This window comes from Varroa destructor, unplaced genomic scaffold (genome assembly GCF_002443255.2).
Source record: "Varroa destructor unplaced genomic scaffold, Vdes_3.0 BEIS01000004.1, whole genome shotgun sequence".
NCBI lineage: Eukaryota > Metazoa > Arthropoda > Arachnida > Mesostigmata > Varroidae > Varroa > Varroa destructor.
Window position 1 is genome coordinate 23,692,619 of NW_019211457.1, and position 12,779 is coordinate 23,705,397.

The 12,779-nt window shown below is 41.9% G+C and overlaps 1 protein-coding gene and 1 long non-coding RNA gene across 10 annotated transcripts in view; one reads left to right on the forward strand and one right to left on the reverse strand.

The window, feature by feature from the left end:
- LOC111250050 (sushi, von Willebrand factor type A, EGF and pentraxin domain-containing protein 1) overlaps positions 1-12,779 on the forward strand; it is a 79,925-nt gene that overhangs the window by 26,710 nt on the left and 40,436 nt on the right. For 8 of the 9 annotated variants that reach the window (XM_086987300.1, XM_086987303.1, XM_086987301.1 and 5 more), the window contains one exon: positions 9,601-9,783. In XM_086987300.1, coding sequence (XP_086843426.1) covers positions 9,601-9,783 — 183 coding nt within the window. Of the gene's footprint in view, positions 1-1,779; positions 2,067-9,600; positions 9,784-12,779 lie in introns of those variants that run through there. The other variant, XM_086987299.1, reaches the window with a different exon arrangement.
- LOC147755982 (uncharacterized) lies at positions 363-1,233 on the reverse strand. The gene is made up of 3 exons (XR_015326582.1): positions 1,104-1,233; positions 708-871; positions 363-488 (listed from the first exon to the last, which is right to left on the reverse strand). It is a non-coding gene; the product is annotated as an uncharacterized LOC147755982 (long non-coding RNA).

Below are 12,779 nucleotides of genomic sequence, written 5' to 3' on the forward strand. Positions count from 1 at the left end.
GTCGTCAACTCTCGCAAAGGTGATGGTAGTTCTATTCTAAAATACAGAAATTCTATCGCACCGGTCGTAGGCGAAAAGACAACTCTATACTTCTGCTGTTACATGTTTTCATCTATATACCTAACTTGATAGTATCGTCTACCATCGAGTGTTATTCTATCGTCGAGTGTTTTTGATAAGGTTTTTTATGTGTCGGTGTTTGCATTACGACGCCCAGTCAATGACGTGTGCAATTTGTTAACTACGCAATCTGCGTGCACGAGCGTCAAGGTTGAAAATTCGTTTGATTCGTTAACATTATCATCAGTTATATTTAGAATGTATAATAAGCCTTTGACGTGTTTTTGCGTGTGTTTTCCTACGTTCGGTCTTGAAGCCATTAGGCGTTATTTTGGACGGGCCTTGCAAAATTCATCTGGGTTTTTCTTCAACGGATCTATAAAACGGCGTGACGATAATATTCCATAGCGATATGGCATTTGCCAGTGCTGAAATTCAAATCCGCAGTGGCCACATGCTTATGGTTACCATGACGAAGCACCGGAAGCAATACGCGCCAACCATCTAGAATGTACCGCCTCTTGCATAATTGTGCTATTACGGATTCTGCAGAAATGACAATAGACCTTAATTGTATGTTACCTGCAAATGGTTTTTGTTCTTACTGAGTCATTTAGCTGAGAAGAAAACTGGCCACATGGCTTTACCCGTTCGCATCGTGTCTTGCCGCTGGCAAAGTTGTCACGCGTCCTGCTTCAAGTTCCTCGACTAATTGATTACAAGCAAACCGCTCTTAAGGACGACGCGCACCACTCTTCTCGCATCAATTTTGAACGTTCGGAAGGTCTCAGGCGCGCCTGAAGCTCACCACCTTAACGTTATAATAGCTATTATATATATATATATATATATATTAATTAATATATAGCTAATAATAATATAATAGCTACCGAGTTTCAGTTGATCCTAACGACTGAGCGTTAATAAACCACGAAAAAATATTTCGATAGGAAGAAAAATTTAATAATAGGATCACGTTATATCGAGAGGAGTACGTTCGCATCCGTTCGCCGTTTGAGCGTCAATGCTTCCTTTCTTCGTACCTCTGGAAACTCCAGACCCACCGTAGCGTAACAACAAACGTTAACCGTACAATGTTTACCATCATCTGCACTTTTCGTTTAGCGTTTATGGACACCACCTTGAAGGAAATATTCAACAGACGGATATGTATGAGTGCGCGAAAAAAACGCTAATATGTCTCCGTCTTTTTGCCATTGTGTTTGCTTCTATCGACGGTGCACGTTTCACCCGATTGTCACGGCAATAGAATCGATTATCTATTGCACTGCACAAGTGTAAAAGTATATTTTACTTGAACGTGAATAACGGCCAGCTCCGTCATAGCTTAGTGGGTAGCGTATTTGCGTGTTAATCCTAGGGACACGTCGTGGTTTACGTACGAGCGCGAATATAGACTGACTTCGTTTCTCGTTAGGAACCAGCCGTCTGTCTGATGGAATGTCTGACGGCGGCACCGGATGTAAGGCTCGAAACATAGAGATAACCGTCAGCTATTAAAACATCCAACGATACTACCTTTTTGACTCGTTTAATACCACTACTGTTTTTCTTGCTTCCTGAAATTTGTCCCGTGATATTTATTAGGGCTTTTCATTCACGTCTTGTTTCTATAACTCTATTGGTGTTATTGATGTTAATCAGTACAAAGTCGTAACGAATGCCTTATCGATAGGACCACGAAGCTCTTCCTGATGGGAGCATGCAAACCATCTTAGGTGTGCCGTCATTACACAAGGATACACATGACAGTGAAGCCAATTAATACTAAAGCGTTGCTTATTCACCGGCTCTTCCAAAAGCGAACTGGCAAGAAGACTACTGAAGTAGAGTAAAACCAATGAAGGCAATGATATACCGCAAAGATAAACAATTGAATAAGGAACATATCAAAGTGAACCCGAGAGCGACGCCCTCGGTATATAGCAGACAGCTGTGGTGGCCAGCCGACCCAGTGCGCGTTACCCAGGATGATGACGGTATCGGTAAATGCAGAAAGAAAACACGCGCAGAACCCGTGCTGCTTTCCCTTTCTTGCTTCCCGCGTTAGGTTCTTTATTTTGCTTACTTTCTATTGTGTTCCGTCATCTTTAGCCGAATGCCGCTACGTCGACCTATTGGTCGTCCTCCGACCTTCTTAACGTTAGTCATTCTTACTTATTCTATAATAACTAGCATTCTATATCCTCGAAGTAATGCTTGTTTCCAGACTAGCCTGATGAAGGAGATAAGTTAAATTAGAACGTACTGCTTGCAAGTTAATTCAAGCAAAGGCATTTTCAGCTATTATTTTAGAATAAAGGTATATCAATACGTATGAATGTGCGAACGTTCAAGAAGAAGGACATTTTCTCACTAAGTTGTATTGCATCGGACTAACTTCAATAAACACATACATATTAGCTTGCTAAGTTCTTGTATCAGTTTGATTTTCTCTTAACGTCTGCTGTTTGGGATACGCAAATTCTCAAGGCCTTGAGACAGAGAGTGAACGGATTTCAAAGTCGAGCAAGACGTGCACAGAATTGAACTTCGAGGCGTGCAGATTGTTGGGTCCACCAGCCGCGCTTCTGCTTCATATACCATTATACGTTATATAAAGGCCATTCATAAGAGTGCTCATAGATTAAACATGTCGGCACATCAGTTAGGGCACATCATACTTTCTGTGTACATGATTAACTGAAGATCGGTGTTTGCATCAGAGCGCAGGCATATAACGTCCCTCTATTCGGAAAGAATGCTCTCAGTCTTTCTTCCAGCAACAATTTTCAGAGACGAATTGTATGACGGGCGTGCAATTGAAGTGGAAAATATATTTTGTTGAAATGCATGAAAGCTTCGCTAAAACTTGTAGTTTTTTTTTGCTCGCCAATATATTACAACGTTTAACCGAAAATTAATGAATTTTCTTCCAAAAAAAGTTCTAAGAGTAGATAGCAGAAAGCGACGTCACGAGTACGTCGCCATAGACACCAAGACTGTATTGGGGGTGCTTGTTTACCCGCTTCAAAGCAAAACAAGAAAGTTCCTATAAGAGGCTTAAACGACATTCAAACACCACAAAAAGCTCTGACATGTAGCCAACCTAACCTGGATTGCGTCTAATGCTACCGCCAATACTAGTCATATGGCTTACTTCAGAGACGATGTCGCAATAGAGACCAGCACTTTCTAATTTCGGGCTACTATGTCATGCAAATGTGCGCATCAATTTTATTAATATCCATTCATTTGCCTCCAGCAGACGGAATGAGGGCGCTGCGAAAGGCCTCAAGCAGAAAGTCGCCAATGCAGAGGGCCAGTGGCGAAGCACAAATTCGAAACAGAAAAAGCGCGTTCCAATAAGTCGTAAATCATCAATCAAAAAAATGATATATATACATAAATATATAGATGTATATATAGTCATCAAGCAAGAAACGAAACTACAAAAACACATTGCATTGTTAAATATTAGTTCTCTGAGAAAATCGAGTTGTTATTACTTATACATGTGTTGGGTCTTCAACGAAAAACAAAAAAATTAAAAAACTAATCATGTTAAGGTTTTTGTAAGGTTCACTACGAGAAGCAACACAGCATGTTTGCTGCTTCGGATAGCTGCGAACAACCAACGAAGTACGATAATCTAAAAGATCAACGAGTTTTATATATATATATATATATATATATATATGTATATATATAGGTAAAAGAGCTTCATCGCCGCGTTCTTTATGATATAAAAATACATTACACACAAATGCTTCCATTGTAGCTGAAAGAAAAATGATGCCATACATGAGAAGACTTGATTTGCAGTAGTTTAGTCAGATGAAGGGGATTCGGTTAAGGGCAGAACAACGAATGGCGTTGTGTATATGATCGGAGTTTTCTGAACCCGATCTATATTCATTGCAGAAATATTATCAGAAAGAGATATTGTCTTACATCAGCATATGATCTAAGCGTCGTTAGTGAGTGTGGCACTCTATTATACAAAACTTAGGTCCTTTCCAGGATTTGGTCTATAGTCATAACAGCAGTTTTATTTTACGCTAGTCCTGTACATCAATAGTAAATTTACTCGTACTGTCCAGGACTATTCAGCTTCCTTTTTTGATATGCTGAAGGACTAGTAGAGAGTGATGTTTCAACAAAAAACTCGTACTATATTGCTACAGTACGCACTAGTCCCCAATTCAACTACGATTCTCTGTCAGGATTAAAAAACGGTATACTATATTTATCTGTAATGTACAGACGATTTCGAATTCTGGAATCTGACGTTTTCAATAAAAATGTCGGCACCTAGCTATGCTGATTCATCGATGTCACCCCTTTTCTTTCCTTTCGCTTCTACATCTAATCTCTCCCTTAACTAAGCCGCTTTTGTGGCTCTAACGCCATCGTCGCCCGGAACAGAGAGCATGTTACGAATGAGGAGTCCTCCAAACAATGCTGTCTTTATGCCGTAAGTTACCACGATAAGTTTTAACGCCTGACAGCCCACGGCTCAAACGACGCGCACAGTTATAAATAGAAACACGAACACACGCCATACTTGCGTTCTGGCCTCCACGCCATGCAATGCGATTATATGCCACCGAATGAATATGGCTTTGAAACGATCGTATCAAGTGGAAGAACATGTCGCGGAGCTACTAACCACTGTCGCGTCGTAGGGCTTCGTATATTTTTGTCTACTTCGCGTCTTCTTTTTTCGTTCACTAATCTGCTTAACTAGCCTATGGAATTTGATTTATTAAGCCAAAACTGTGTTGTGCGGCCCCCTGAAAGCAAACCGGAAAGAAAGTCTATTAAAGGAACGTTTGTGCATCAGCAGTACATTCACGAGAACCGCTTTAAAAATAAGTGGCATTGTCAAAGAATGATGGCTTTACGATCTCCGTTACTTCGCACCATATAGACGGACTCTATATATATATATATATATATATATATATATATATACGTACATGTATATAGAAAAAATGAAATGGTATGTATATGGTTAATATATAACGAATTTTGAGCAAGGAAAAACGCTAGAGATGCCGAAACTGACTTTCCCTTTGAAACTCCCTCATCGTCATTGTCACTGGTATAGTTCGCTTTATCGTCATTGGCGCCAAGGAGGACCGTCCGTCCTTCACCGTCAGGAACAGTCTCTCCGTTACCTGGCGGCGTAGACGCATAGGACAGATGGACGTCGAGTCATCGGGATGTTTCAGATGATCGAGCATTACTCTAGTAAACTTTCGACATAAATGAATCTTTGTAGTAATTATGGTGCTGGCCCCCCTTTTACGAGTCGCTTACATGGCTCACCAGTTGTTATATTTGTTACTTATTTCAAATATAATAGCGAAGACAAGGCACAGCATGAGATAGCAGTCGGCGCCGACGTATCTGTGGCAACAGCCGCGTGACAGAATACAGCTGCAGTCTCTCTATTTTTTAATGGTCAGAGAAACACGTTTTTTTTTGCGAAGTATTCTTTCCCCGTTTTCTTGTTCCTCCGAGCTCCCCTAGCTGCTGCGGCATGCCCGTCGCTCTCGGTCTGTTTAATGGATGTGTTTTTGCGACGGTGAAGAGCTGTTCTAAACGGCTGCGCGACTGGCTATTCACTCTTCTTCTTTTTTCTGCTCACAAAGACTGGACGAGTTCTTCGCGTTGTTCCCGTCGTATAGTTCACTCGTTGACTGACTGACGGATCTGTCTGTGGAAGAGCGGCGTTATGGGCTCGTCTCGTAGGTTCCATTGCAGATCACGACAACGACGACGATCACGCGCCGCACGCACCGCCGACGCTGATAGCGGCGGCAGGGGTCGAGACGACCAGATTTAGCAAAAGTGTCAGTAGCAGCGGCAACTACAAGGGCAGTCCTGAGGGCTTCATTTTACCGGCAGACACTTACGAATCCGTTGCAGCTCAGCATTTGGACTAGTCCAGGTGGATGTCTAGTTATTGTTGATGATTATGACGTTGTTGATGACGCAGCTATTGCTCGAATGATGACGCTGATCATGGTAATACTGGCTGTAGTCGCGATGTCTTCAACTGTGCATGCCAACCGGATATTGGAATGTCGATCAGTCGCTTTGGTATATGGGAACACACAAGGCGGCGCACTGCGGGAGGCAGAATTATGAAGAACTTTTTTTCATAGCAGTACGTTAGATTGAAACCCTCGTCGGCTTTGCCGGTTTATACGCTATAGCGGATCAGAAGACAGCAAACAAGCAAAGCGCTAAATATACACCTTGACTCCTATAGCACACTCAAGATAGGAATACATCCAATATATGTGAATTTCGCTAATTTTTGGAACAAAAAACGTTTGTATGGTTTGATATTGTCTAAAAACAGATATATGAAGGCGGATATTGGTTCAGCTATCTTTTTTTATTTCAGATCAATTTTTATTTCATTCAAAACTGCATTCATTATATTCCTCTCCTAATTTGAATTGAAAAATTCTAGATAAATGTCGATGTAAGTGCAAAATAATAAGTAATCTATCATACTAAATGTCTAGTATTACTTCAAGTGATATAGACTTACCGTCGGGCCGGCTGATATAGCAAAGGTAGAGCTTTTTACGAAAATGATCACGACGTTAGTGTATGTATCTGAAATTGCCTTGTCAAAATAAACCTATTATAGATGTGGCTATACCTTCGAAGTTTATAGAAATTTCACTTGCGGTTAATACACTTACGGTATTAAAAGTCACGTATTTGTAGCATGGCCGAATCCTGCGGAAAATTAGCATGAACAGTTATACTGTGGGACTAATATCGAAAAAAGGCCCATATTATGCATTTTGTCACTCATCGCGAATAAAGTTGGTGCCGATTCCTTGCGTTAGGCGATGAGGCGATTATAAAAAACGGTTTAGGCGTCTGTGTAATAATGGAGCATAGACAAACCACGAGAGCCACTTCCCGCCTGTTCAACAAAAAAATCGTCCAGAGGCTGAAACGGTTATTTTTAAAGACTTGAAATGAACATATGGTCAGCACGATTGAGAGTCGGATTATAATATAGTAGCACTGGCAATTGCTTTTTCTGTTCCACCTCGGTGACAGGGGTGACCCCTCGACAGGAACGCTCGTTTTCCACATCTCCTATTCAGGAACCGCAAATGGGCGCATGCTAAAACCCTGAATGCCTAAGAAGCATAACTCTTACATACTGTTGCCTATATGAACATTTGCATGCTCTGCTTGGAAGGTATCAGTTGCTCGTTGACACGGGTACGCGGCGAGTGTAGGTGTGGACCTGACAACAGAAGGAGCTTCAAGAGCAGGGAATAGACGTGAATTGGGTTTGTGTAGTTCCTCGTCAAACAATTACAATTTTCGATACAGATGATCCAGGTTTGACCAGTGCACTGACTAACCTGCTTCCTCCGCCCTTTCTCCCTACATGCTTCAACCTTACTTTTACCTTTCTATTTGCGTCAACCCATGCTAAGTGCCACAATGGCTATCGTCGTCGGCAGATTGCAAGCTTACCTTGTATGAAATCCGGTAGCTGTGATCTTTTGACTGCCGCGTTACGTGCGAAATCATGAGTGTTATCTTTTCTAAGCCGGCCTATGCCATGATCATCGTCGATGTTTAAAAAAAAATTGTTGCCCCTATCCGTGGATGTCGAGGCGCGTCACGCCACCCCCTATGAATGTGACATGACTAGCTGGATTGCTAGTATGAAGATTTCCAAGACTAGCTTGAAGGCGGTGGCAGGGGGTGGTGGATTTGAAAATAATTTGGCAACGATCGTTGTATATGCGTCGTGTAGGTCACGATAGGCAGCGTCACATAGGAAAAAAGATCTCATGACATTCGTGATGACCACTCTCAGCAGTTTCCATCCCGTGAATAGCCTTCCTTGTCGTAATGATAACATTATGATATGTGTCAGAGGTTTTCACAGGCGGGTCGACGAACATGCACACGATATCATCTTTGTTCTCTAAGTGACAATACGACGTATCCTTGGACGGGCAGGGATACACAGGGCCAAACAGACAAAGTTCATCCCAAAAACATTTCAGTTGTTGGTGTTGTTTGCCTTTTTGGTTGTAGCTTTTCATGTACTGCCTAGCTCGTCGGACCGCAGCTGGCGTGCAGTCTGTCAAAATGAGGACCTGAGGTATATTTATGGCAAGTTTTTTAAACGCTTGTCTGGATAGAATGAGCGTACAGAACAGCCGTTGTTAGCAATACGTAAACTAGGAATATTATGGGAATCTGTAGAAAATATTCATGCATCTTATATATACATAAAGACGTAAAAGTAGACGGGTGTATGCCACATGCGGAAATCCAACGAACCTCGAAACTCTGTCGCTTGTGGCATTTGCGAGTCCAAGGACTAAATAAAGCCATGTTTTTCAGTCGCTTTTTTCTCAGTCACTTACTGTGCACATCGTCTTCTTTTTTGTTCGCATCTTCTAATACTTTCAAAGCTAGGTTTTACTGGCCTTTCTCCGTGTTTCCAGTTCCACTTTACTTTGTACTCTACCTTCACTCCTTACCTTTTATTGTATAAGGTACAGAAGACGACAGCGATTGACAAAATCTCTTAAAAGCCCATTTCTATTTACTAAGAACATACGAAAGCACCTCCATCTATATCTAAACCTATTGCGGAAACGCAGTAAACGCAGTGCAAGTTTGGCATTAAAATTTACTATGCAAGTAGTTAGTTGTTCGAAATCATTCATGTTAAAGGCGGAGATTGAAGTTCCGCATGACGTGACGATAAGCCGAGCGATGGGCACGCTACAGTATCTACACGACGTTCATACAGTGAGAGAATAGCAGTGAGAGTAGAGATGCTTTCCGACTCTAGGTTCGTTTCCCCGCTACCGGGCATATTAGTCAATCCTAGGCCCCGTTAGCCTGTTGCTTCGCACGGTACTACCTCGAACCATTTATAATAGAGCGGTGACCTTTTAACACCTCTTCCTAATATATTACTCTATATAGTGGCTTCGCTCTTTTGATTTGTGCAGTGGTCATCAGGAATGCCTACTTTAGCCTACGGTTGCGCTGGCATAGAGTAGTTTGGCAATTTTCTTGGTTTCCCCCCAGCAAAAGTAATAACGAGAGATAGGAGTGCACATAAAAAAAGAGAAGTAGACGTTTAATTCACTGTTTAAGGGTAGTGGTAATGTAAAGCCAAGTGAACGCATGTACATATTACATAACAAAAACTAATCAGATTATCGTGCGCTGGACGTTTCATGTCATGTTATGACTTATAGCCATTAATAAAGTGTTTCACACCTCACGCTGTTGTTGCTCTGAAGCATTGCTATAAGCATTTTTTATACTGCTAATGAACATTTGAGTCATATTATATATTGTCTACTATTGAAAATTATATATGTATGTACGTCTTTAGAAGCAGTCTATCGTATGCTAATTGCTACTAGTCGTCTACGTTTATTTCAACAAGATTTGAGGATAAATCTAGGTTATTGAACTCTCGCTGTTTTTCCATTGTTCCTCTTTTTGCAGTAACTGTACATTGCGGATATCCTGGTTCGCCAGCACATGGCGACGTTACCTTCTCGGATGACACCCTGGCAGTGGGCACGATCGCATCGTATCACTGCGATCCTGGATATGAACTACTCGGACCCTCGAGGAGAAGGTGTACCGCTAACGCGACATGGGTTCCACAAGGGATACCATTTTGTGGTAGGTTTATCAAAGCTTTTATTAGTTGATCACTTCCTAAGGCTCCTTTGTGTTTATGTTCGTTCAATTGATTCCACTCGAAGTTGAAGCACTATAGCTTTGCTAAGTCCGTCATATAATTGGCGTACGTTCTAATTATCTCTCAGTTACACTTGCCCGTTTCAAGCAGAAATATTCAACTCGCAATAGGGAAAAGTGGGCAATAGAACCGCACTTCTATAGGTATCTTGAATAGGTTTGAAGTAGGGATTTGTCGAGGCTACATCGGAAGACGACTTGAAAGGGCAAAATATAGAATCATCCGAGGATATATTAGATATTTACCGTGTTAAAGATACTGTGCTCCGTGACGCTGGGCAGGTGACAGTTTCTGTGCATCTTTGCTTGGGCTCCCGCAGGAATAGGCTGCGAGCAGAAGGCGGATAGCAGCAGAACTCCTTCGCGACTACATTAAAGCTAGGATGCAACTAATTTTGCCTTAGCAATGGAAGCGGTGCAGAAGTTGTCACCGGCCCTTATTTATACATGGAATCTGTAGTTTCGTGGTCGGCTAGCTACGACATTTGCTCCCTACAGATTTGGATCCCTGGCGTTGTTATCGTTGATGAATTAAGTCTAGGATCCGCTAGCGAACGGCCGTGCTTGCGTGTGCCGATAGGTGCATACAGACGTTAAATCGTTCAGCCAACCTACCATACTAATGCAGAGAAATCTAGTCGCTCGTTGACGAGAGAAAGCTCTCTCAAAGATGACCTGTGGTGTCTCGAACAGCCGAGATGCTTGGAACCTAGTATTTTCACACAGAGAAGAAGCAACAAGGTTCGCATTGCTGACTGGTGCAATCTATCTTAAAGTTCTCTGACAAGTTATCCCCTCTATTTTTTTGATAAAGCATCGTCAGGCTTCACGTCCAGTTCAATCCGAAAGAAGTGCATCACCCTATATTGCATTGCTTGAGAGAAAACGCTCCAGTATCAATTGGTTATATGCCCGACTTGTTGTTAGATCCTTAAAAGGATTTGGGAACAATTTGTAAAAATTGCAGTCACTGCCTCGGCCATGAACCGTTAGTAAAACCATCAGTATTTAATTAGGTTGATTCTTCGAGCGTGAAACCCTTAATAAAAGAAATTCAAGAATAAACAAATGATTTGATGTTCCGGTTCGCTAATCCGTTTATTCCTCATACCTACCTCAGTATTATTTCGATTATTATTACGCTAGCATTAGAAGGTCATCATGATTTGTCGATGTGAAGCGTGTGCATTTAACCATATGACTTGCCCCCCGAAGTTTCTTAACGAAAATTAATTCTGCCCACTACAGGAATCTATCGCGTGTAAAATCGATAGACTGATGCTACACGTTCCAGAAGCCAGCTCACGCTTACAGGGCATATTCTTTTGACGTTTGCAAACCAAAAGCGCTTGATAACGCATTGTTATTTAAACGTAAACCTCTCACAGGCTACGAGATACACGACACATACGTTTGTGTTGGGTTTGTAAAATAGAGTGACCATTTTATGCATGTGACACCTATTTAAGTGAAATTTATGTAGCTTCAGTTAGTTTATCGCTGGTCGTCATTTGACGAAGTAGTCAAGTACAGACCCTCCATCTAAAGTAAATGCTGTCGGCTGCCGAAAAAATTATTTAGCACACTAAAGCTAGTTAGTTAATTGCACTGCCGTTATTATTTTCTGCTAGACAATAACCGAAACTGAAGCTACACGGGTCGGTGGTACGGAATCAGTGATACGCATGAGCACAGAATTCCTCGGCAAAAATGGTTGTTGTTGTTGCCGCAGGCCACGACGGGCCTCATTCTAACGCGTTAGATTTGATCACCAAAGTTCGCTTTGTTTTAACTGCAGCCTCTACATCTTCTTACGGTGTCGTTTCCCTACTGCGCTCTGCACCTGAGCCTACCTTACAGCAAAACTGAGTAAGCCTACTTCAATCGTTGCTGGCAGTGCTTTGTGAGGCGGTCAGCGTTTGGGCCTACATCTGTATTTTCCGTCGATGTTGGACCCGTAGCTGCGTGGGCGTTACCCGCGCAAAAACGCATCATCCCATATTTCGCTTTCTCTCCTGCTCCAGCCGCCGCAGCAGCAGCAGAAAATTCGACTCCGAAGTTTTAGCATTGGCAAAAGTATCTTTGACCGTCGACTCGGGGCGGTTTGTGCCACAGCTCAATAAGCGCAGTCGTGTACGATTATATTGTATTAACGATTATTCTTCTTTTTGTTATTCTGCAATAATTCGACAGTATTACAACAGCCGCCCGTAATGTCAGTGAATTTATGCGACATCAGTACGTCAGTCTAATGGAAGCCATAGGAATTGCCGTAGGCTAGAGCGGTTTGGCGAATCAAAGCTATGACTGGGGTGAGGAATGACGACGAAGGAAGGAGGAAAAAAGAGCAACGAAATTCCGACGGGTCAGTCCGTTGATCGGCCAACGCCTTAGCCTGCATTTCGAACGTCTTCTTTAGACGCCGCCTTCGGCTATAGGCACCGCAGCGAGGGCAAGTCAGTCAGATAAACAGACACAGTCGTCAAGTCAGCTCTAAATGCAGGAAGCGCTCGAAACAATAACAGCAGTAATAACAATGACTCAACTCCTCTTGGCTGTTTATTGAGCACAACACAATAACATAGCACATTAAATAGTATTCTATTAAATTATAAAATAGCACCAAACAGCAGATAGCCAGTAGACAAGAAACAGCGGTAGAATGAATTGGGGAGAACGAATTTCTCGTTATATACAGTGCACGTACATGCACGATAATAGCAACATGTAATAATTGGTCCATTTTAGTAAGTGCATGCATATGACGTTTAATTCCGTAAAATCAATCGTCTACTTAAGACTTATTTAAATTAGTATATTCCCTTTATTTTATGCATAACAATAATTTCTATAACGTGCAAAGAAAACAAGTGGACATCCGTTCGTAAACCGCTAAACCTAGACCATATAGCTGGTGG